The sequence below is a fragment of the Oncorhynchus kisutch genome, linkage group LG11, assembly GCF_002021735.2.
Source record: "Oncorhynchus kisutch isolate 150728-3 linkage group LG11, Okis_V2, whole genome shotgun sequence".
Lineage (NCBI taxonomy): Eukaryota > Metazoa > Chordata > Actinopteri > Salmoniformes > Salmonidae > Oncorhynchus > Oncorhynchus kisutch.
In genome coordinates, this window is record NC_034184.2 from 58,683,421 (window position 1) to 58,710,278 (window position 26,858).

General features: G+C 43.9%; 1 protein-coding gene across 2 annotated transcripts; it reads right to left on the reverse strand.

Annotated features, from left to right (window-relative positions):
* Positions 1–1,073: 1,073 nt before the first annotated feature.
* On the reverse strand, positions 1,074–26,527 carry LOC109899048 (5-hydroxytryptamine receptor 5A-like). 2 transcript variants are annotated; one of them, XM_020494100.2, is made up of 3 exons: positions 26,411–26,527; positions 10,870–11,672; positions 1,074–2,975 (listed from the first exon to the last, which is right to left on the reverse strand). In XM_020494100.2, the coding sequence occupies exons 2-3, from the start codon at positions 11,605–11,607 to the stop codon at positions 2,643–2,645; spliced, it is 1,071 nt and encodes a 356-aa protein (XP_020349689.1). In that variant the 5' UTR covers positions 11,608–11,672; positions 26,411–26,527; the 3' UTR covers positions 1,074–2,642. The 2 variants fall into 2 exon arrangements, with proteins under 2 accessions (XP_020349689.1, XP_031691824.1); XM_031835964.1 differs by having other exon boundaries at positions 1,075–2,975; positions 10,879–11,672.
* Positions 26,528–26,858: the final 331 nt, after the last annotated feature.

A 26,858-nucleotide genomic window follows, 5' to 3' on the forward strand; every position in this document is an offset into this window, starting at 1 on the left:
TGTTGCTCTATCTGTCTTCCCAGATAACATAACAGACATATGAGATTGCCAATGCTCACTCAGTGCTTGAGGTTTGACTGAGGGTGGGCAAAGGAGAGATGACGCCATCTGATGTAAGCTAGCTAGCTAGCTTTACCTGGCAAACTCCCTAGGCCATGCAAACCCTTCCTCGGTATGTGTTGCGTGAGACATTGAGGAAGATGCAAGCTGAAATGTAGGCGTGCGGTTTATTATCACTTATAATTCATCAACCAAAATATTATCAATTGCAAATCGTATTCAAGTGTAGACCTTTTAATTTTTTTAAATGTTTTTGGTTCGATCCAACCACCCCTTTTATTTGTTAATGGAAGATCCCGGCATCAACACGTTATCTTTTCCTTTACTGAATATATTATGTTGACACTCTCTGGATCCCCACTCTTCAGTAGCCTACTGTTCTGTTAGGAAACACCTGAGCGGTAGAGGACACGGGCGGCCAGGTAGATGAGTCAGACAACCCAATTCGAACACCTCTCCCATCCGCCGTCCCACTCTACCCAAGGAGGAAGTGCCGTATCCCCTTTGAAGTGGAGATGTGAGGGAGTGTTGCCGGAGGTAAGGGCCAATGGTGGGTAACCCCCTAATCCTCTCTCTCTCACACACACACGCGCACACTCATGCACACACAGACACAAGTACATGCAGACACACTCTAATTTTCGCTCTCCACCATGCAGCTGATACAAACACATCCCCCATACCATAAGGATATGTTGTTGTGGGGATGGCTCACTGGGCATTTCTAGCTATTTGCATTTCCAGCTGGGGATAGGAGCAGTGCCAGAGAGGAGATGTGGTAAGTAAATATCAGCTATCATGGGGGAATGTGTGGAGTCATGAGAGGCACTTCAAATGTGACAGTCCATGAGAAAGAATGTTGGCTTTCCTCTCTCCATCCCCAATGTCTCACGAAAACCGACTACACTCAAACTAGCTCAACCATTTCATCTGTGTAGACACTAGAGGAGTACAATGCCTGTCACACTCAATATCCAACTTTGTGTTTGAACAATTCATCAACAATCCGAATAGATTTCTCTATAATATGAAGACACCTGTGACTTTTATGATCTCAAACAATTGAGAGTAAAGATTATGATCAACCCCTGTTTCATTTTGATCCGTTTATTTCATTTTGATACAGTATTATCTTATTTGGACACAGCAATCTAAAACTGTACTTTCTCAATATGGTGTATGTCAGTTACAAGATGATCACAATAATGCTTGATGACTTCAGTTTGTGGACCACAATCGGTTTTATTCACAGAGAAAATCAATAGTTGTTAAAAATCTACGGAGTGTATAGATGGTTGTCAAATCCACGGATTGTAATGTGGTTCCTAGTTTGTTATCTACTACATATTTTACAATGTAGTCCACGGTTTGTTGATTATATACCCAGCTAGCACATAACGTTCTGAGAACCATATGTTTCTTAGAGCTTGGTGAGAGCGTGGTTCTCCTATAGTTATTTTGCATACAACCTTCCCATAACACTTCCTACAGGTTTCCTCATGGTTCTATTAAAAGTCATGTTCTCAGAACATTCAGATAACTTTAAGAAACAATATTCTTCTGTGGACATGTCAGTACTTCAGCATAACGTTTTCTACAGGTTTCCTCATGATTCTACTTAAAGTCATGTTCTCAGAACATTAAGAAAACTTTCCATAAAAAAAAACACAAGAAAACATTAGTAACATTCCCAGAACGTTCTAACAATGTTATTTAAAACATATACATTCCCGTTCTCACAATCAACAAAAATCTTGTTAAGTCTGTTCAGGTTTGTTGGCCGCACCTACTAATTGGCTACACCTGATCCTAATAAGAGCTTGTTTCCTTTGAAATAGGGTCTGTTTAAATGAATAGCTAGTTCCATCCTGGTGGTGGAGTGGACTAATTCCATGGATAGAGAGCAGAAGATCATAGGTTTGAATCTCACTGACATCATGCCACAAGAAGAAAGAAATGTGTTTGCATGATTAATGCCTGCGCAAATAATGTTCTATCTGTGCTTGGAGTTAAACTAGCAGTGTTATTTAACATTCAGGGAACAATAGAAAAATGTTCTCAGAACCTCTCTGCAACCTAAAAATGTAAGTTCCCAGAACAGGTGAAATTTTCACTTCCATTCTCAGAACGTTTAAAAAAACATTCCGTTTTAACAGTCAGGAAACGTATGGCTTCATTCCCAGAACCAATGGGAAAACAAAAATGTACGTTCCCACAACTTCCAAGGAACCAAATGTGCTAGCTGGCCATGGTTTGTAGTTGAGTCCTATGGTTTATGAGAGAACCATATTTATTTTGTTTTCAGTCTATGGAGTATCTAAGGAAAGTTACCCCCCTCAACACCATTCCTGTGACATCAATTTGATCATGTGATGGTGTGTTTTTTCAAGACAGCCCCATTCTCCGCCTCTGCCTCATCCCCAGCCTCAGCCTTAGTTTTAAATTAACAGAAAATGATGGCCAATTTTCTGTGGTCAGAGACAATTCAACGGCCACCCGTTGATTTTAACCGCTATTTGGCATGATCTGTTTTGTCCTTTAGCCCTCATTCTCTTTTAGCCCTCACCCTTTAGCCCTCAGCCTCAGCGTTGACGGGAGAACAGGTTCCTAAGGGCGTTGTTGTAGTTCTTGTTAAAGGCGGTGTAGATAAGCGGATTGAAGAAGGAGTTGGAGTAGCCCAGCCACAGGAAGATGCTCTTCCAGATGGGCGGGATGTCGCAGTGGCACAGCGGGATGATGAGCTCCGTGAGGAAGAAGGGGATCCAGCAGAGGACGAAGACGCCAATCAGGATGCCCACCATCAGCGCCGCCTTCTTCTCCTTCTGCTCGCGCCACGTGTCGCCGTCCGTCTGGAAGGTCACAGTGGCGTGGCGCACTGTGAACACCATCTGGGGCTGCCGCGACGTTTCCTTCACCTGTCAATCAAATCAGTCAGCCAACCAGTTAGTCCGTCAAATCAGTCAACCAATTGATACTCACATTACTAAAATAAGTTAAAGAACAGACCAATCAGTCAGTGGTTGTCGCAGGCTTTCAGTTTTACCGTTTTCGAGACACTAATAATCCACACTTTATTTTGTTCTCAGTCAATTAGTCAGTTAGTCAGTTAGTCAAATCAGTCAACCAATCGATACTCACATTAGTAAAAGAACCAGCCATGAATGAGTTAATTGAACAACCAGTCAGCTAGCTGAATCCAATAGGCAAATTAACAAATCGAGCAAAAACAAGCAAAATAGCCTCTAATGAATCAATCATTGAGCCAAACGATACGTTTGCATAAACTCCAACCTCCTGCCAGAACTCAAGCCATCAACCTGCACGTGTGACTCATACAGAGAGTGCTGTTGAATGGAAGTAATGGAATGAAAACGCCATGCTTCAATCTATCCTCCCATTTCTCCTCTCTAGTCAGCTGCACTGTTATGTTGAGCCTGATGGAGTAGTGTTTCTCTCTACACCTGACCCCTGCAGGTCATTCTGCATGAGCTGTTTATAAACCTACACTTTCCTCCCAGCAGATCACATCTGGGGTTGCGTCCCAAATGACACCCGACGGGCCCTGGTCAAAAGTAGTGCACTAAATAGGGGATAGGGTGCCATTTGGGAAGTAGGCCTAGTCAATTAAAACAATAAAACAAACAATTAAAATAATCAATTTGCAGCAGAGGGTAGGAGGTTAAAAGCACAGTGGCTGGGGGTAAGTTGCCAATGCCAAATTGAAGGGCAGTGTAATAATGCAGTTTAAAGGGTCAATCTGGCGTTGACACATCAATTTGTGTACTTCTAAATGAAGGATATATAGCCATGGACTCTTGAAGAATATAAATGATAAATGCCTCACACGCTTAGTTTAACTGTCATACCACACATCACAGTCATACCACACATCACAGCCCCAAATAAATGATGCACATGGTTAAAACTATAATTTTGATCCCATGCATGGCCAATCTGGGACTGTGATATATGAAAGCTTGACTCCAGTCAATAGATTAAGGTTCACTTGGCAAAATGTCAAGTGTAATTTTTTGTTGTACAAAGAGGAAGCTAACTATCAGTAACTAAGTGACATAACTAAGTTACTGTTGAGTTTAAGACATGCAAACTTAAGTCCTACACAACACATAAGCAATAGCAATGTTGTTTGATGTTGTTTCATAGGCTCAACTGGATTAATCATAGCGGATCCCTTTTGCATACCAAGTAACGGTAGAATAAATATCAATGTCATTTCCTATTAGACCACAGTGGTTCTACTCCACTGAGCCACACCAGGGGGTTAAGGGATTGCATTTAGAGATGGGTTGAAAGTAAGACCAGACCTACCTCCAATCCACTCAGAGGTAGACTAGCCTACCAGAAATGTCCATGTTAAAACATATTGGAAATACAATAATTACACTGTAACAAATGTCACTGTAACACAACTTGAATTGTACCGCGTAAATATTCACAAATATTCACAAATATTCACAAACACCTGAAAAGCTGTCTTTTTTTGTTCTTAAATACATTTAAAACAACATTGGAAACAGGTTAATAACACGGACATGTTAGAATTGCAAAAGGAACGTGCAAAACAGCCTAACTTTTCTCCATAGAAAAGGAATGACAAAATGAATTCAGCTGAAAGACCACAGTCCAAGGGGGTAATATTTGACTGTCAGATACATTTCTATGAAAACTATTTATTTTTTACTTAACCTTTATTTAACTAGGTAAGTCAGTTAAGAATAAATTCTTATTTACAATGATGGCCTCCTGCAATAGGCCTCCTGCGGGACGGGGATAAAACATTTAAAAAGATATAGGACAAAACACACATCACGACAACAGAAACACCACAACACTACATAAAGAGAGACCTAACACAACAACATAGTATGGCAGCAACACATGACAACACAGCATGGTAGCAACTAGAGGTCGACCGATTAATCGGAATGGCCGATTAATTAGGGCCGATTTCAAGTTTTCATAACAATTGGAAATTGGTATTTTTGGGCGCCGATTTGCCGATAAAAAAAAAAACTTTATTTAACGAGGCAAGTCAGTTAAGAACACATTCTTATTTTCAATGACGGCCTAGGAACGGTGGGTTAACTGCCTCGTTCAGGGGCAGAACGACAGATTTTCACCTTGTCAGCTCGGGGGATCCAATCTTGCAACCTTACAGTTAACTAGTCCAACGCAATAACGACCTGCCTCTCTCTCGTTGCACTCCACAAGGAGACTGCCTGTTATGCGAATGCAGTAAGCCAAGGTAAGTTGCTAGCTAGCATTAAACTTATCTTATAAAAAACAATCAATCATAATCACTAGTTAACTACACATGGTTGATGATATTACTAGATATTATCTAGCATGTCCTGCATTGCATATAATCTGACTGAGCATACAAGCATACAAGTACCTAAGTATCTGACTGAGCATACAAGCATACAAGTATCTAAGAATCTGACTGAGCATACAAGCATACAAGTATCTAAGTATCTGACTGAGCGGTGGTTGGCAGAAGCAGGAGCGCAAACATTCATTCAAACAGCACTTTCGTGCGTTTTGCCAGCAGCCCTTCCTTGTGCGTCAAGCATTGCGCTGTTTATGACTTCAAGCCTATCAACTCCCGAGATGAGGCTGGTGTAACCGAAGTGAAATGGCTAGCTAGTTAGCGTGCGCTAATAGTGTTTCAAACGTCACTCGCTCTGAGCCTGTGGTTGTTTCCCTTGCTCTGCATGGGTAACGCTGCTTCGATGGTGGCTGTTGTCGTTGTGTTGCTGGTTCAAGCCCAGGGATGAGCGAGGAGAGGGACGGAAGCTATACTGTTAGACTGGCAATACTAAAGTGCCAATAAGAACATCCAGTAGTCAAAGGTTAATGAAATACAAATGGTATAGAGGGAAATAGTCCTAATAATTCCTATAATAACTACAACCTAAAACTTCTTACCCGGGAATATTGAAGACTCATGTTAAAAGGAACCACCAGCTTTCATATGTTCTCATGTTCTGAGCAAGGAACTGAAACGTTTGCTTTCTTACAAGGCACATATAGCACTTTTACTTTCTTCTCCAACACATTGTTTTTGCATTATTTAAACCAAATTGAACATGTTTCATTATTTACTTGAGGCTAAATTGATTTTATTGATGTATTATATTAAGTTAAAATAAGTGTTCATTCAGTATTGTTGTAATTGTCATTATTATATATTTTTAATTATTTTTAAATCGTCCGATTAATTGGTTCCGGCTTTTTTGGTCCTCTAATAATCGGTATCGGTATCGGCGTTGAAAAATCATAATCGGTCGACCTCTAGTAGCAACACAACATGACAACAACATGGTAGCAACACAACATAGCAGCAGCACAACATGGTAGCAGCACAAAACATGGTACAAACATTATTGGGCACAGACAACAGCACAAAGGGCAAGACGGTAGACACAATACATCACGCAAAGCAGCCACAACTGTCAGTAAGAGTGTCCATGATTGAGTCTTTGAATGAAAAGATGGAGATAAAACGGTCCAGTCTGAGTGTTTGTTGCAGCTCGTTCCAGTCACTAGCTTCAGCAAACTGAAAAGAGGAGTGACCCAGGGATATGTGTGCTTTGGGGACCTTTTACAGAATGTGACTGGCAGAACGGGTGTTGTATGTAGAGGATGAGGGCTGCAGTAGATATCTCAGATAGGGGGGAGTGAGACCTAAGAGGGTTTTATAAATAAGCATCTACCAGTGGGTCTTGTGACTGTTACACAGAGATGACCAGTTTACAGAGGAGTATAGAGTGCAGTGATGTGTCCTATAAGGAGCATTGGTGGCAAAACTGATGGGGCCGAATAGTAAAGAATGTCTAGCCACTCGAGAGCACCCTTACCTGCTGATCTATACATTACGTCTCTGTAATCTAGCATGGGTAGGATGGTCATCTGAATCAGGGTTAGTTTGGCAGCTGGGGTGAAAGAGGAGCGATTTCGATAGAGGAAACCAAGTCTAGATTTAACCTTAGCCTTCAGCTTTGATATGTACTGAGAGAAGGACAGTGTACCGTTTACTCTAGCCATACTCCCAAGTATTTGTACGAGGTGACTACCCCAAGCTCTAAACCATCACAGGTAGTAAACCCACCGGTGGGAGGAGGGGCATTCTTCTTACCAAACCACATGACCTTTGTTTTGGAGGTGTTCAGAACAAGGTTAAGGGCAGAGAAAGCTTGTTGGACACTAAGAAAGCTTTGTTGTGGAGTGTTTAACACAACATCCGGGGAGGGGCCAGCTGAGTATAAGACTGTATCATCTGCATATAAATGGATGAGAGAGATTCCTACTGCCTGAGCTATGTTGTTGTAGATGGGGTGTCTACAGCGGGTGTACGGGGATAAATAGTCGTTAGGCGCCAATTTGTTTTTCTATTTTACGACTGCTCAGTATTATGCAAATAATTGTTGTGGTATAATTGAATAAAACCTACAACAGAATATTTTCCATATTCTGTGGACGAATATATGAAATTCCAAAGACCTACCGAGCTATAAGAAGTCTATTTTTAACTTCCCAAAGATTCCCAAAGATTGGAAAGCAGCTGCGGTCATCCCCCTCTTCAAAGGGGGGGACACTCTTGACCCAAACTGCTACAGACCTATATCTATCCTACCGTGCCTTTCTAAGGTCTTCGAAAGCCAAGTCAACAAACAGATTACCGACCATTTCGAATCTCACCATACCTTCTCTGCTATGCAATCCGGTTTCAGAGCTGGTCATGGGTGCACCTCAGCCACGCTCAAGGTCCTAAACGATATCTTAACCGCCATCGATAAGAAACATTACTGTGCAGCCGTATTCATTGATCTGGCCAAGGCTTTCGACTCTGTCAATCACCATATCCTCATCGGCAGACTCGACAGCCTTGGTTTCTCAAATGATTGCCTCGCCTGGTTCACCAACTACTTCTCTGATAGAGTTCAGTGTGTCAAATCGGAGGGTCTGCTGTCCGGACCTCTGGCAGTCTCTATGGGGGTGCCACAGGGTTCAATTCTTGGACCGACTCTCTTCTCTGTATACATCAATGAGGTCGCTCTTGCTGCTGGTGAGTCCCTGATCCACCTCTACGCAGACGACACCATTCTGTATACTTCCGGCCCTTCTTTGGACACTGTGTTAACAACCCTCCAGGCAAGCTTCAATGCCATACAACTCTCCTTCCGTGGCCTCCAATTGCTCTTAAATACAAGTAAAACTAAATGCATGCTCTTCAACCGATCGCTACCTGCACCTACCCGCCTGTCCAACATCACTACTCTGGACGGCTCTGACTTAGAATACGTGGACAACTACAAATACTTAGGTGTCTGGTTAGACTGTAAACTCTCCTTCCAGACCCATATCAAACATCTCCAATCCAAAGTTAAATCTAGAATTGGCTTCCTATTTCGCAACAAAGCATCCTTCACTCATGCTGCCAAACATACCCTTGTAAAACTGACCATCCTACCAATCCTCGACTTTGGCGATGTCATTTACAAAATAGCCTCCAATACCCTACTCAACAAATTGGATGCAGTCTATCACAGTGCAATCCGTTTTATCACCAAAGCCCCATATACTACCCACCATTGCGACCTGTACGCTCTCGTTGGCTGGCCCTCGCTTCATACTCGTCGCCAAACCCACTGGCTCCATGTCATCTACAAGACCCTGCTAGGTAAAGTCCCCCCTTATGTCAGCTCGCTGGTCACCATAGCATCTCCCACCTGTAGCACACGCTCCAGCAGGTATATCTCTCTAGTCACCCCCAAAACCAAATCTTTCTTTGGCCGCCTCTCCTTCCAGTTCTCTGCTGCCAATGACTGGAACGAACTACAAAAATCTCTGAAACTGGAAACACTTATCTCCCTCACTAGCTTTAAGCACCAACTGTCAGAGCAGCTCACAGATTACTGCACCTGTACATAGCCCACCTATAATTTAGCCCAAACAACTACCTCTTTCCCAACTGTATTTAATTTTAATTTATTTATTTATTTTGCTCCTTTGCACCCCATTATTTTTTATTTCTACTTTGCACATTCTTCCATTGCAAAACTACCATTCCAGTATTTTACTTGCTATATTGTATTTACTTTGCCATCATGGCCTTTTTTGCCTTTACCTCCCTTCTCACCTCATTTGCTCACATTGTATATAGACTTGTTTATACTGCATTATTGACTGTATGTTTGTTTTTACTCCATGTGTAACTCTGTGTCGTTTTATCTGTCGAACTGCTTTGCTTTATCTTGGTCAGGTCGCAATTGTAAATGAGAACTTGTTCTCAACTTGCCTACCTGGTTAAATAAAGGTAAAATAAATAAAAAATAAATAAATAAACTGACGAATGAGGTGTCTCCAAATCAGTCGGTGGATGCCTGAAATAGCTGTCTATAGTCTTAATAAGTTGATGCTGTTTTGTACCAGCCAATTCTCTCCCCTTAGTCTCAAAACAAAACAAACCAGCCAAGCTCAAAGGCCTATGTTTTCTGTTTGCCTATTGTATATAACATGAGAGAGTGAAGGCAGCATGGAGGCAGCTCCCTTTGAACAGAGTAAATAAATGGCATGATTTAATAAATTAGTTTGGGCTTGTTGAGTGAGTCTGCGTTCCAAATTGCACCCGATTCCCTATATAGTTCACTACATTTGACCGGAGCCCATTGGGCCCTGGTCAAAAAGTAGTACACTATATAGGGATAGTGTGCCATTTAGGACAAGGCCTGGGTCTCTGGACTCTGTCAGAGTCCCCGCTGATTAGAGGGAGCTGCTGTGGTGAGGAAGGCACAGTGGTCCCTAGCCTTGTTAAACATGCTGGGTGTTTACAGGCCACTGTGCCTATAGCGATTAACAGGGGTTATACCAACTGCCTCCCTCCCTTGTTACTGTCTTTTTGTTTCTTCCCTCTGTGTGTGTGTGTGTGTGTGTGTGTGTGTGTGTGTGTGTGTGTGTGTGTGTGTGTGTGTGTGTGTGTGTGTGTGTGTGTGCGCATGCATGTGTGCATTTGTATGTGCGCGTGTGTGTGTGTGTGAGAGAGAGATAGTGTGAAAAAAGCCAAAGATCCTTGAAAAAAAGATCCTTCACATCAAGGGATTGTTTTTGCATGTTGACTGTGATTTGTGTAGTTGTGTGCAGATGTGCACGTGTGTGGGGCCTATGTCCATACATGCACTTGTGTATGCCTCCAGGCGAATTGGTCTGTTGAGTATGAGATACAGTACACACTGATAAGCATTAAAGAACAATTCACATCCCAGAGCCCTGCAGCAGCATCACAGCACCATCAGAACAACTCAGAATATATTATACAGATGACATGGTTTTCCACTAATTGCCCAGCAACCAATTTGAGAGCTACAGTACAGTATCATCAGTCAATGATAATGTGATATGCACTCACGAGCAGATATGATAGAGCTATAATGACACTGATATCATTGAGGTACATTCAGAGAATTTTTTTAGATCGTGTTCAAATGCGCAACCATTATCTGAACATTGGTCAAGGTTGATTGATTAAGTCTGGCAAAATTGCCCGAGGAGCTTTAGGAGTGTGTCAATGTAATAATAATATAATAAAATCAACTGAATATTAATGTCAAGCTAGTCTACTGGTAATTCATCATGTGGATCCCACATGAAACATCCAACCACCCAGCAGGCAAAACTGGTTGAAGAAGACATCGTCACAACCAGACACTGGTATGAATAACATCACTTTGATGCAACTTCAACCAGTTTAACACGTGGAGTAAGACTATACTGTAGCAACAAAAGTACCTCAATCACCTCAGCCATAGGCGTGATGGTGTTGGTTTTGCACGAGCCGATACGGAACTTGGCAGCCTTGTAGATCTTCCAGTAGACGAAGAGCACCACGCACAGCGGCAGGTAGAACGCTCCGAAGGTGGAGAAGATAGTGTAGGAGGGCTCCTGGCTCACCTGGCACTCCATGCCCTCCTCCGAGTAGGTCTCCCCCCAGCCGAACAGCGGCGACAGGGAGATGACGGAGGACAACAGCCAGGTAAGAGCAATCATCACATTGGAGATCCTCTTGCGGGTCTTGAGCGTGTACTCCAAGTGTCTGGTGATGGACCAGTAGCGGTCCAGGGCGATGGCCGTCACGTTCCAGATGCTGGCCGTGCAGCAGAGCACGTCGAAGGAGATCCACACCTGGCAGAGCACGCGGCCCAGCTTCCACAGCCTCCCATTGAGCTCGTGCACCAGGCTCAGGGGCATGACCAGGGCAGCCACCATCACGTCCGAGATGGCCATAGAGGCCACCAGGTTGTGGGGCACGCGGTGGAAGGTACGCACCCTCAGGATGGTGAGGAGAACTAGGAGGTTCCACACGAAGGTGGCCACCACCAGCATGGCTAGCAGGGTGAGAGTTAGCACGCTGAACACTGAGAACGGACGATAGAAGTTCCCTGCTCCATACCCTAGGTCGTCGCTTCCGGCCCTGGCCCAGGCCCCGCTGAGGTTGGCAGTCACCAGGCTCACATTGGGCTGGGTCATGTTCAGCAGTGTTCAGCGGAGCTCAGACAGGTCTGTCACAGGGGAAGCTTCTGATTTGAAGCATCCTGCAGTGTGTAGAGAGAGAGAGAGAGAAGAAGCTTTTAACTCATGCAAACAGAACACATGACACTTGATAGTCTTGACACATGACAGACGTCACAGCCATATCTATGAAAGGGGTGAAGCGAAAAACAAAGGAAACTGGGAAGGGCATTGAAGGAGAATGATTTGATTCAGATCCTTATTACGATTTTGTTCACGTTCCCTGTGAAAGTACTACTGTATTCATGATGCGTCATAAACACTAAAACCTGGTTGAGAGTCTCATTTCAACTGTCAATTAATCGGCCTACAACTTTCATACTTGATTGTGATGTCGACTACATCTGTGATTCTGACGAAGACCATTAATATTCAGCTCCAAAGCCCCGTCCGTCACCTTTTGATTTGCATTCATTGTCACCGAAATTGTATCACAGATGAAAAAGACTTGCACGGAATACACAATTTAGCGTTTGTTACTTTGTTTCCACGTTATTATTTAGACAAAACAGGGTTCCTAGGGATGTTATGAAATCAAAGGCAATAGTTACGAATGGGAGTGTGAAGGCCATATGTTGGAATCCCATTTCTGTTAAATATGCCTATTTACATAATCAAATGAAATAAAATCAAGCTGGGCTAAAGTTACATGCAGGAAGTATACTCAAGGGTAAAACATTTTCAACACGTCGTTGTTTCTGTAGCTACACTGAACAAAAATCTAAACGCAACAATTTTAAAGACTTTACTGAGTTACGGTTTCGTTTTAAGAAAATTTGTCAATTGAAGTAAATTCATTAAGCCCTAATCTATGGATTTCACATGACTGGGAATACCGATATGCATCCGTTGGTTACAGATACCTTAAAAAAAAGGTTAGGGGAGTGGATAAAAAAAAGAAACACTCAGTATCTGGTGTGACCACCAATTGTCTCATGCAGCGCGACATGTCTCTTTCACATAGAGTTGATCAGGCTGTTGATTGTGGCCTGTGAAATGTTGTCCAACTCCTCTTCAATGGCTGTGCGAAGTTTCTGGATATTGGTGGGAACTGGAACACACGGTCTTACACGTCGATCCAGAGCATCACAAACATGCTCAATGGCTGACATGTCTAGTGAGTATGCAGGCCATGGAAGAACTAGGATATTTTCAGGAATTGTGTATAGATCCTTGAGTCATGGGGCTGTGCATTATCATGCTGACAAATGAGATGATGGCGGCAGATTAATGGCACAACAATGGGCCTCAGGATCTCGTCATGGTGTCCCTGTGCATTCAAATTGCCATCGATAACATGCATGTGTTCGTTGTCATTAGCTTATGCCTGCCCATACCATAACCCCACTGCCACCATTGGGCACTCTGTTCACAACGTAGACATCAGTAAACCACTCGCCCATGAAGAGCACACTTCTCCAGCATTGCCAGTGGCCATCGAAGTTGGTTACGATGCCGGATTGCAGTTAGGTCAGACCCTGGTGAGGATAACAAAGCATGCAAATGAGCTTCCCTGAGGTGCTTTCTGACAGTTTGTACAGAAATTATTCAGTTGTGCAAACCCACAGTTTCATCAGCTGTCCGGGTGGCTGGTCTCAGTCGATCCTGCAGGTGAAGAAGCCGGATGTGGAGGTCCTGGGCTGGAGTGGTTACACGTGGTCTGCTGTTGTGAGGCCGGTTGGATGTTCTGCCAAATTCTCTAAAATGACATTTGAGGTGGCTTATGGGAGAGAAATTAACATTTAATTATCTAGCAACAGCTTTGGTGGACATTCCTGCAGTCAGCATGCCAATTGCACGCTCCCTCAACTTGAGACATCTGTGGCATTGTGTTGTGTGACAAAAGTGCACATTTTCGAGTGGCCTTTTATTGCCACCAGCACAAGGTGCACCTCTGTAATCAGCTTCTTGATATGCTACACCTGTCAGGTCGATGGATTATATTGGCAAAGGAGAAATGCTCACTAACAGGGATGTAAACAAATTTGTGTATATATATTTTTGAGAAATAAGCTTTTTGTGCTTCTGGGATCTTTCATTTCAGCTAATGAAACATGGGACCAACACTTTACATGTTGCGTTTATATTTTTGTTCAACATAATTAAAATAGGAAACTAACATTTATCTGGTATCCAGGGAACTATATTTTACTCTTAGTGTTGCATAATTCAAGAGTCGCCTTGGGAGTACTAAATGCTATAGCCTATATACTGTTTTTCACAAAGGCTAGCCAGTCTGTAGTAATGACCTCATTATCTATATCATAATTTGTCTCAGGACTTGCTGTGATATGGATTTTTTTCATTCACACACACACACACACACACACACACACACACACACACACACACACACACACACACACACACACACACACACACACACACACACACACACACACACACACACACACACACACACACACACACACCAACAAGCAAATCCAATTGTTTCTAGTCCTTTATCATTGTGTAACTGTAAACTATATTAGCTCTGATTCACCTGTCCTATTATGACTATGCCCCCTTGACTTTGTTAGAGCTCTTTGCTTTGATAGTCAATGGGCTCACTTATTGTACAGTGCCATTGTAGTGCAGTATTCTAGTCCCAGTCTGTTCCAAGCCAGGGACAGACTGTGACCAGAAGTCGGCCTGGGATTTCTAACACACGCCCATGACACCGCCAAAACAACCTCTGTGGATTTCGGCTAAAGCGGATCTGATTGAATAGAGCACAAAGTATTGTTACAACTTTCGAGGCTATTGTTAAACTGCTAAAAATAAAAAGTCAGTTAAGGACATTGAGAATCTATTATGCTCTATGATGGCTTTGGGAATCCGTCAGTCGTAAGTTATTTATGAAACTATTGACTTTCTGGATGAGTGTTCATAGATTTCGGGGCTATGCAATATGTCTCTCAGAATGGGTTTGCGATGAAAAAAAACCTGTCTGTTCTATGTAGGGAATAGGGTGCAATTTTGGAGACAGTGCAAATCAGCTGTGGTGTTCCGATGCTGCTTGCAGCTCTCACAACACCAGAGACGAGAGAGAGTGTCTCCCGCAAATTCATGTGCATGTGATTACCCATTGTGCATCTAATTACCCCGGGGCTCATCAATAATCACCCCCCGCCTGGCCCTGTCAAGCAGTGCTGATCTGTGTTTGAGATATGCTCTGTTACGTCCCAAATGGCAGCCTATTCCCTATATAGTGCACTACTTTTGACCAGGACCCTATGGTGGCCCTGGTCAAAAGTAGTGCACTATATAGGGAATAGGGTGCCATTTGGGACACATCCCCTCTCTTGCCATCACACTCTCCAGCCATGCCTTCTAATCACAGAGATCAACCGTCCAACCATGACAAGGGCCTACCCGGCAGGCGGTCACACACACTCCTCTTTTCTTCTCTTCCCTCTCTCATTAGAAAGTACTCCGAGAGAGCCATGAAATTGGACGCACACATATTTGAGAGGAACATAGCAATCAAACATTTGGCCTTCACAAAAGAAGCAAGGATCCAAAGAGTCGACTGCTAATCACGGATGACAGTCCACGGAACCCGGGGCGTCTTGTCTTGTCTCCTGAGATCATACAACAGGTGCCTGGGAGGCCTGACAGTTCACACACACACACACACACACACACACACACACACACACACACACACACACACACACACACACACACACACACACACACACACACACACACACACACACACACACACACACACACACACACACACACACACACACACACACACTTCAATCAAAGCTATGATACACAGACCCAATCAAAGAAGTAGAGCGACTGGGAGAACATTTCCTTTTGTTTAGCTTGGTCCTGTTTGGCTCAATGGGTAGAGCATGTTGCTTGAATATCAGGATTGTGGGTTTGTTTTAAAAGCGTTGCTTAAATTATATATTTTATTAATATACAGTACCAGTCAAAAGTTTGCACACACCTACTCATTCCAGGGTTTTTCTTTATTTTTACTATTTTCTACATTGTAGAATAATAGTGAAGACATCAGAACTATGAAATAATAATGTAGTCATCAAAAAACGGTTAAACAAATCAAAATATGTGTTGTATTTTAAATTCTTCAAAGTAGCCACTCTTTGCCTTGATGACAGCTTTGCATACTCTCAGCATTCTCTCAACCAGCTTCATGAGGAATGCTTTTCCAACAGTCTTGAAGGATTTCCCACATATGCTGAGCATTTGTTGGCTGCTTTTCCCTCACTCTGTAGTCCAACTTATCCCAAACCATCTCAATTGGGCTGAGGTCGGGGGTGATTGTGGAGGACAGGTCATCTGATGCAGCACTCAATCACTCTCCTTGGTCATATAGACCTTACACAGCCTGGAGGTGTGTTTTGGGTCATTGTCCTGTTGAAAAACAAATGATAGTCCCATTAAGAGCAAACCAGACAGGATGGCATATCGCTGCAGAATGCTGTGGTAGCCATGCTGGTTAAGTGTGCCTTGAATTCTAAATAAATCACTGACAGTGTCACCAGCAAAGCACCACCACACCATCACACCTTTTCGTGCATGCTTCACAGTGGGAACCACACATGCCGAGATTATCCGTTCACCTACTCTGCATCTCACAAAGACACGGCGGTTGGGAACCAAAAATCTAAAATTTGGACTCATCAGACCAAAGGACAGAAATCATGTAGTAACCAAAAAAGTGTTAAACCAATCAAAATATATTTTAGATTGCCTGGATGACAGCTTTGCACACTCTTGGCATTCTATCAACCAGCATGAGGTAGTCACCTGGAATGCATTTCAATTAACAGGTGTGCCTTGTTAAAAAAATTCTTTCCATCTTAATGCGTTTGAGCCAATCAGTTGTGTTGTGACAAGGTAGTGGTGGTATATAGAAGATAGCCCTATTTGGTAAAAGTAGAAGTCTATATTATGGCAAGAACAGCTTAAATAAGCATTGAAACAACAGTCCATCATTACATTAAGACATGAAGGTCAGTAAATGCGGAACATTTCAAGAACTTTGAACGTTTCTTCAAGTACAGTCACAAAAACCATCAAGTGCTAAGATGCAACTGGCTCTCATGTGGACCGCCACAGGAAAGGAAGACCCAGAGTTACCTCTGCTGCAGAGGATTAGTTAGAGTTACCAGATAAGTTCATTAGAGTTACTAGCCTCAGAAATTGCAGCCCAAATAAATGCTTTACAGAGTTAAATTAACAGATACATCTCAACATCAACTGTTCAGAGGAGACTGTGTTAATCAGGCCTTCATGGTCGAATTGCTGCAAAGAAACCACTACTAAATGACACCAATAATATGAAGAGACTTGCTTGGGCCATTAAACAGGAGCAATGGACATTAGACCAGTGGAAATCTGTCCAAATTTTGGATCCAACAGCCGTGTCTTTGTGAGACGCAGAGTAGGTGAACGGATGATCTCTCCATGTGTAGTTCTCACTGTGATGGTGCTTTCCTGGTGATACTGTGGGTGATTTATTTAGAATTCAAGGCACACTTAACTAGCATGGCTACCACAGCATTCTGCAGCAATGTGCCATTCCATCTGGTTTGCACTTAGTGAAAATATAATTTGTTTTTCAACAGGACAATAACCCAACACACAGGCTGTGATTGTACTTCCGGCGCCGATAGAGATGGCCGCCTCGCTTCGCGTTCCTAGGAAACTATGCAGTTTTTTGTTTTTTTTACGTGTTATTTCTTACATTGGTACCCCAGGTCATCTTAGGTTTCATTACATACCGTCGAGAAGAACTACTGAACATAAGAGCAGCGTCAACTCACCATCAGTACGACCAAGAATATGACTTTCGCGAAGCGGATCCTGTGTTATGCCTTTCACCCAGGACAACGGAATGGATCCCAGCCGGCGACCCCAAAAAACGACTTCGAAAAAGGGGAAAACGAAGCGGTCTTCTGGTCAGACTCCGGAGACGGGCACATCGTGCACCACTCCCTAGCATTCTCCTCGCCAATGACCAGTCTCTTGACAACAAGGTTGATGAATTCCGAGCAAGGGTAGCATTCCAGAGGGACATCAGAGACTGTAACGTTTTTGCTTCACGGAAACATGGCTCACTGGAGAGACGCTATCGGAGACGGTGCAGCCAGCTGGTTTCTCCACGCATCGCGGCGACAGAAACAAACATCTTTCTGGTAAGAAGAGGGGCGGGGGCGTATGCTTTATGGTTAACGTGATGTGGTGTGGCCACAACAACATACAGGAACTCAAGTCCTTCTGTTCACCTGATTATCTACCAAGGGAATTCTCTTCGATTATAATCACAGCCGTATATATTCCCCCCCAAGCAGACACATCGATGGCTCAACTTCCGCGACGCATATAAGGCCCTGCCCCGCCCTCCTTTCGGAAAAGCTGACCACGACTCCATTTTGTTGATCCCTGCCTACAGACAGAAACTAAAACAAGAAGCTCCCGCTTTGAAGTCTGTTCAACGCTGGGCCGACCAATCTGATTCCACACTCCAAGACTGCTTCCATCACGTGGACTGGGATATGTTCCGTATTGCGTCAGACAACAACATTGACGAATACGCTGATTCGGTGAGCGAGTTCATTAGAACGTGCGTTGAAAATGTCGTTCCCATAGCAACGATTAAAACATTCCCAAACCAGAAACCGTGGATTGATGGCAGCATTCGCGTGAAACTGAAAGCGCGAACCACTGCTTTTAATCAGGGCAAGGTGACTGGAAACATGACCGAATACAAACAGTGTAACTATTCCCTCCGCAAGGCAATCAAACAAGCTAAGCGTCAGTATAGAGACAAAGTAGAATCTCAATTCAACGGCTCAGACACAAGAGGGATGTGGCAGGGTCTACAGTCAATCACGGATTACAAAAAGAAAACCAGCACGTCACGGACCAGGATGTCTTGCTCCCAGGCAGACTAAATAACTTTTTTGCCCGCTTTGAGGACAATACAGTGCCACTGACACTGCCCGCAACTAAAACATGCGGACTCTCCTTCACTGCAGCCGACGTGAGGAAAACATTTAAACGTGTCAACCCTCGCAAGGCTGCAGGCCCAGACGGCATCCCCAGCCAGGCCCTCAGAGCATGCGCAGACCAGCTGGCTGGTGTGTTTACGGACATATTCAATCAATCCCTAACCCAGTCTGTTGTTCCCACATGCTTCAAGAGGGCCACCATTGTTCCTGTTCCCAAGAAAGCTAAGGTAACTGAGCACTCACTTCCGTCATCATGAAGTGCTTTGAGAGACTAGTCAAGGACCATATCACCTCCACCCTACCTGACACCCTAGACCCACTCCAATTTGCTTACCGCCCAAATAGGTCCACAGACGATGCAATCTCAACCACACTGCACACTGCCCTAACCCATCTGGACAAGAGGAATACCTATGTGAGAATGCTGTTCATCGACTACAGCTCGGCATTTAACACCATAGTGCCCTCCAAGCTCGTCATCAAGCTCGAGACCCTGGGTCTCGACCCCGCCCTGTGCAGCTGGGTACTGGACTTCCTGACGGGCCGCCCCCAGGTGGTGAGGGTAGGCAACAACATCTCCACCCCGCTGATCCTCAACACTGGGGCCCCACAAGGGTGAGTTCTGAGCCCTCTCCTGTACTCCCTGTTCACCCACGACTGCGTGGCCACGCACGCCTCCAACTCAATCATCAAGTTTGCGGACGACACAACAGTGGTAGGCTTGATTACCAACAACGACGAGACGGCCTACAGGGAGGAGGTGAGGGCCCTCGGAGTGTGGTGTCAGGAAAATAACCTCACACTCAACGTCAACAAAACTAAGGAGATGATTGTGGACTTCAGGAAACAACAGAGGGAACACCCCCCTATCCACATCGATGGAACAGTAGTGGAGAGGGTAGTAAGTTTTAAGTTCCTTGGCGTACACATCACAGACAAACTGAATTGGTCCACCCACACAGACAGCATCGTGAAGAAGGCGCAGCAGCGCCTCTTCAACCTCAGGAGGCTGAAGAAATTTGGCTTGTCACCAAAAGCACTCACAAACTTCTACAGATGCACAATCGAGAGCATCCTGTCGGGCTGTATCACCGCCTGGTACGTACGGCAACTGCTCCGCCCACAACCGTAAGGCTCTCCAGAGGGTAGTGAAGTCTGAACAACGCATCACCGGGGGCAAACTACCTGCCCTCCAGGACACCTACACCACCCGATGTCACAGGAAGGCCATAAAGATCATCAAGGACAACAACCACCCGAGCCACTGCCTGTTCACCCCGCTATCATCCAGAAGGCGAGGTCAGTACAGGTGCATCAAAGCTGGGACCGAGAGACTGAAAAACAGCTTCTATCTCAAGGCCATCAGACTGTTAAACAGCCACCACTAACATTGAGTGGCTGCTGCCAACACACTGACTCAACTCCAGCCACTTTAATAATGGGAATTGATGGGAAATGATGTAAAATATATCACTAGCCACTTTAAACAATGCTACCTAATATAATGTTTACATACATTATTCATCTCATATGTATACGTATATACTGTACTCTATATCATCTACTGCATCCTTATGTAATACATGTATCACTAGCCACTTTAACTATGCCACTTTGTTTACATACTCATCTCATATGTATATACTGCACTCAATACCATCTACTGTATCTTGCCTATGCCGCTCTGTACCATCACTCATTCATATATCTTTATGTACATATTCTTTATCCCCTTACACTTGTGTCTATAAGGTAGTAGTTTTGGAATTGTTAGCTTGATTACTTGTTGGTTATTACTGCATTGTCAGAACTAGAAGCACAAGCATTTCGCTACACTCGCACGAACATCTGCTAACCATGTGTATGTGACAAATAAAATTTGATTTGATTTGAAAGGAATATTTGACCAAGACGGAGAGTGATGGAGTGCTGCATCAGATGACCAAGCTTCCACGATCACCCGACCTCAACCCAATTGAGATGGTTTGGGATGAGTTGGACCGCAGAGTGAAGGAAAAGAAGCCAACAAGTGCTCAGCATATGTGGGAAGTCCTTCAAGAAAAGCATTCCAGGTAAAGCTGGATGAGAGAATGCGAAGAGTGTGCAATGCTGTCATGAAGGCAAAGGGTGGCTACTTTGAAGAATCTCAAGTATAAAATATATTTTGATTCGTTTAACCGTTTTTTTTGTTAACTACATGATTCCATATGTGTTATTTCAGAGGTTTGATGTCTTCACTGTTATTCTATGTAGAAAATATTGAATATAAAGAAAAACCCTCGAATCAGTAGGTGCATCCAAACTTTCGAATGGTACTGTAGAGCTTGGAGTTTCATAAAATTCAGAGTGGTTGATTCAAATCAAAGTTTATTTGTCACGTGCGCCGAATTCAACAGGTGTACAGTGAAATGCTTACTTACAGGCTCTAACCAATGGTGCGAAAAAAAAGTATGAGTGTGTGTGTGTGTAGGTAAGTAAAGAAATAAAACAACAGTAAAAATACATTTTACACACCTGTTAGTCAGGCTTATTGAGGTAGTATGTACATGTAGGTATCGTTAAAGTGACTATGCATATATGATGAACAGAGAGTAGCAGAAGCGTAAAAAGAGGGGTTGGCGGGTGGTGGGACACAACGCAGATAGACCGGTTAGCCAATGTGCGGGAGCACTGGTTGGTCAGGCCATTTAGGTAGTATGTACATGAATGTATAGTTAAAGTGACAGAGATAAACAGAGAGTAGCAGCAGCGTAAAAGAGGGGTTGGGGGGGGGGGGGCACACAATGCAAATAGTCCGGGTAACCATTTGGTTAGATGTTCAGGAGTCTTATGGCTTGGGGGTAAAAACAGTTGAGAAGCCTTTTTGTCCTAGACTTGGCACTCCGGTACCGCTTGCCATGCGGTAGTAGAGAGAACAGTCTATGACTACGGTGGCTGGGGTCTTTGACCATTTTTAGGGCCTTCCTCTGACACCGCCTGGTGTAGAGGTCCTGGATGGCAGGCAGCTTTGCCCCAGTGATGTACTGGGCCGTACGCACTACCCTCTGAAGTGCCTTGCGGTCGGAGGCCGAGCAATTGCCGTACCAGGCAGTGATGAAACCGGTCAGGATGTTCTTGATGTTGCAGCTGTAGAACCTTTTGAGGATCTCAGGACCCATGCCAAATCTTTTTGGTTTCCTGAGGGGGAATAGGCTTTGTCCTGTTCTCTTCACGACTGAATTGGTGTGTTTGGACCATTCTAGTTTGTTGTTGATGTGGACACCAAGGACTTTGAAGCTATCAACCTGCTCCACTACAGCCCCGTCGATGAGAATGGGGACGTGCTCGGTGCTCCTTTTCCTGTAGTCCACAATCATCTCCTTTGTCTTGGTTACGTTGAGGGACAGGTTGTTATTCTGGCACCACCCGGCCAGGTCTCTGACCTCCTCCCTATAGGCTGTCTCGTCGTTGTCGGTGATCAGGCCTACCACTGTTGTGTCGTCAGCAAACTTAAAGATGGTGTTGGAGTCGTGCCTGGCCATGCAGTTGTGGGTGAAAAGGGAGTACAGGAGGGGACTGAGCACGCACCCTTGGGGAGCTCCAGTGTTGAGGATCATTGTGGCAGATGTGTTGCTACCTACCCTCACCACCTGGGGGCGGCCTGTCAGGAAGTCCAGGATCCAGTTGCAGAGGGAGGTGTTTAGTCCCAGGATCCTTAGCTTGGTGATGAGCTTTGAGGGTACTATGGTGTTGAACGCTGAGCTGTAGTCAATGAACAGCATTCTCACATAGGTGTTCCTTTTGTCCAGGTGGGAAAGGGCAGTGTGGAGTGCAATAGAGATTGCATCATCTGTGGATCTGTTTGGGCGGTATGCAAATTGGAGTGCGTCTAGGGTTTCTGGGATAAGGGTGTTGATGTGAGCCATTACCAGCCTTTCAAAGCACTTCATGGCTATGGACGTGAGTGCTACGGGTCGGTAGTCATTTAGGCAGGTTTCCTTCGTGTTCTTGGGCACAGGGACTATGGTGGTCTGCTTGAAGCATATTGCTATTACAGACTCAATCAGGGACATGTTGAAAATGTCAGTGAAGACAACTGCCGGTTGGTCAGCACATGCCCGGAGCACACGTCCTGGTAATCCGTCTGGCCCCGCAGCCTTGTGTATGTTGACCTGTTTAAAGGTCTTACTCACGTCGGCTACAGAGAGCGTGATCACACAATCATCCAGAACAGCTTATGCTCTCATGCATGCCTCAGTGTTGCTTGCCTCGAAGCGAGCATAGAAGTGATTTAGCTCGTCTGGTAGGCTCGTGTCACTGGGTAGCTCGCGGTTGTGCTTCCCTTTGTAGTCTGTAATAGTTTGCAAGCCCCGCCACATCCGACAAGCGTCGGAGCTGGTGTAGTATGATTCAATCTTAGCCCTGTATTGACGCTTTGCCTGTTTGATGGTTCGTCGCAGGGCATAGCGGGATTTCTTGTAAGGTTCCGGGTTAGAGTCCCACACCTTGAAACAGGCAGCTCTACCCTTTAGCTCAGTGTGAATGTTGCCTGTAATCCATGGCTTCTGGTTGGGGTATGTATGTACAGTCACTGTGGGGACGAAATCCTCAATGCACTTATTGATAAAGTCAGTGACTGATGTGGTGTATTCCTCAATGTCATCGGAAGAATCCCGGAACATGTTCCAGTCTGTGATAGCAAAGCAGTCCTGTAGTTTAGCATCTGCTTCATCTGACCATTTTTTATAGACCGAGTCACTGGTGCTTCCTGCTTTAATTTTTGCTTGTAAGCAGGAATCAGGAGGATAGAGTTGTGGTCGGATTTACCAAATGGAGGGCGAGGGAGAGCTTTGTACGCATCTCTGTGTGTGGAGTACAGGTGATCTAGAATTTTTTTCCCTCTGGTTGCACATTTAACATGTTGATAGAGATTTGGTAGAACTGATTTAAGTTTCCCTGCATTAAAGTCTCCGGCCACTAGGACCGCCGCCTCTGGGTGAGTGGTTTCCTGTTTGCTTATTTCGTTATACAGCTGACTGAGTGCGGTCTTAGTGCCAGCATCTGTCTGTGATGGTAAATAAACAGCCACGAAAAGTATAGCTGAGAACTCTCTAGGCAAGTAGTGTGGCCTGCAGTTTATCACAATATACTCTACTTCAGGCGAGCAAAATCTAGAGACTTCCTTAGATTTTGTGCACCAGCTGTTGTTTACTAATATGCACCGACCTCCTGCTGTTCTATCCTGCCGGTGCAGTGTGTATCCCGCTAGCTGAATATCCATGTAGTCATTCAGCCACGATTCCGTGAAGCATAGGATATTATATATTTTTATGTCCCGTTGGTAGGATATTCGTGATCGTACGTCGTCTAGTTTATTGTCCAATGACTGCACGTTGGCGAGTAATATTGACGGTAACGGCAGCTTTCCTAGTTGTCTTCTGCGGGTCCGGACGAGGTATACGGCTCTTCTTCCTCTGCGTCGCTTCCTTTTGTGAATAATTGGGATGTCTGCCCTGTGGGGTGTTTGGAGAATATCGTGTGAGTCCTGCTTGTTGTTGAAGAAATCTTTGTCTAATCCGAGGTGAGTGATCGCTGTCCTGATATCCAGAAGCTCTTTTCTTCCGTAAGATACGGTTGCAGAAACATTATGTACAAAATAATTTACAAATATCGCAAAAAAACCCACATAATAGCACAATTGGTTAGGAGACTGTAAAACGGCGGCCATCTCCTCCAGCGCCATTTTCTTGATTCCTTTATAAATGTATGTTAATAACATACATGTGTGATTTTCACTGACTGTTACACATCCCCATACCGAACAGAACCATGACACAGACTCCTGAATAGGGAGGAGGTGTACAAATTCACAAATAGTTTAAAATATTGTATATTCTTTATGTTTTCAAATAGGCTATCATTTGGCTTGTCACATGACAATTTACATAACAACTTTTGTCTCCACAGAGGATGTGCATGAGCTGTAAGAAATAATCAATATGTTATTGCTTCCATTTCAAATACCCCTTCATCATCATCATAATCGTCATGTTAATTGTTTTGTTCAGACAGACAGAATGCCTAGACTCACTGCCCTTTTTGCCTGTTTACCCAGACTTCTTGCTCGGGCCAAACGCTAAGCCTAGCCCACAGACGTTAGTTTCTTCTCCACAATGAGTCTGGATCTGAATACCGCCATAACGATTTCTAGAACACAAACACATTCTAACCGTTCTGATTGGTCCCAGATACTGATGGGTTGGGCCAGAGCCAGAACACGCGTGGGTATGCAGCGCTGTAAAAATGCGTCATTAGCTTTGATACTCCGATTGGTTAGAGATGATCCAATCGCCGATGACTTTGTTTTGTACAGCGCCCCTCATTTTGACGACATCACAAACAACTTCAACGATGGCGGTCTCGGACTGAAGTATGTAGCAAACATTGAGCAGCAGAGAAATTCTGTTTGAGTAGTCAGCGAACTGCCTTTTAGGGGTGATGGTGAAGTCCATTAAACTACCAGAGTGAAGTGGTATAAAATGGAAGTGCATAGTATAAACCTGTACTGGTGCCTAACAGAACAAAGTGGCTATGGCGACGCTCTCTATATAATGATATTACTCCCTTCTATACCTAGTTTGCCTTTCAGGGGTGAAGTACACTACATCACCAGAGTGAAATAAGCTGTATAAACCTGTACTGGTGCCTAACAGAACAAAGTGGCTATGGCAACGCTATAATGATATTACGCATTTCCATCTGCCACAAAGGAACATCATCACATTCTCCATCCCATGGGGATAAGGGTAATAGCTACAACATGTCTATGGATTTGCATTCTTCACGTCTACTGTATTAGCACCATTAGTATGGCCGTCTTCCAAATGGCATTCTATTCCCTATGTAGTGCAAAATGGCATTCTATTCCCTATGTAGTGCACTATGTCGGGAATAGGGTGTCATTTGGAAGGAAGCTAGTGTCATGTTGTCCTTAACACCAGCAGCTGGTTTCTATTCTGGTAAACATCATCTTTGTATAAAACTGTCAGTGATGCAACAACAAACTTCATTCTCCAAGGCCTTTCTATTTAAAAACATTGCAGGATCATTGCTGACACGTTATGTGATGGACAAAACTTCCCCCCGAGACGTCTGAGTATAGTCTAATATCTGTTGATTTGTAAATTAGGAGATCAATGTTAGAAACAGGTACAATTACGGCTTTTGGGATTTGACGAAATCTCTTTGTTGTATAGTAATTATGACATAATTCCCATACAACAAAGAAATCTCATCAAATCCCAAAAGCCGTAATATTACCTGTTCCCGAACATTGATTTCCTCATTTACAAATCAAAAGATCAATAAAATAGACTATATCAGACGTCTTGGGGGAAGTTTAGTCTAATAGTTATTGATGTATTATCTGGGATAAAATACAGAATACCTATACCAATAATACACATAAGCCTAGGCTACTATCGATAAAAACCATAACCTACAACATAATTGCAAATGGTCAACACAGGACTGTTGAACGGACGTTTGCTACACTCCCAGTCGCGGTCAATAAAACAGAACTTGACTAATTCGACAGAAAGTCAAACTGCCCAACCCTATTTGCCTTTGACAATAGTATATCTGTTTGTTTTCGGTCATATAAACTTGCAATATTAGATGTGGAGCGATATGGTCACACCTTGTGATTGACTGAACGCCCGCGATCTCGTTAGAATAAAGATACCCAACGACGCATCCAGTAGGCTATATTAGATATAACTTACCCCAAATCTCAGAAAAAAACGAGTCCTACATGGGCACAGAACGGACAGTTCGGTCAGTCTTTTGCTTTTCCATGTGTTCACTTTGTTACTCCTCGTGTGGACCTACCGTGAGTGTTTATGAAAGCAGCGTCTAAGAGATACAGTGGCTTCGGAATGAACCATAGCCCAAGAAAGGGGGAGATAAGTCTATCACAGTGGTTGTTCACTATCATAAAATACATGTATTTTAAACATTTAATCCGTATGTTACACGAAGGATATCATTTGGAGGGGAAGGTATTTCTTGATTGCATTTGTTTGTACATTACATGCCATTGCCAGGTATTCGCTCTAAAAATGTATAGGTGCTAAGTAAACTGTACACTGAAAGATTAGTCTATTTTGTGCGCGAGAGGAACGGTGGTAATAGTGTTTGAAAATGACAATTTTAAAATGCCAAACAAACGCG

Bases quoted from the DNA above. Each gene is read 5' to 3' on its own strand.
- LOC109899048 (XM_020494100.2), bottom strand. From the start codon at position 11,607: ATGACCCAGCCCAATGTGAGCCTGGTGACTGCCAACCTCAGCGGGGCC. The intron at 2,976-10,869 runs GTACTTTTGTTG...TTTGATTGACAG, and splicing joins CTATGGCTGAGGTGATTGAG to GTGAAGGAAACGTCGCGGCA.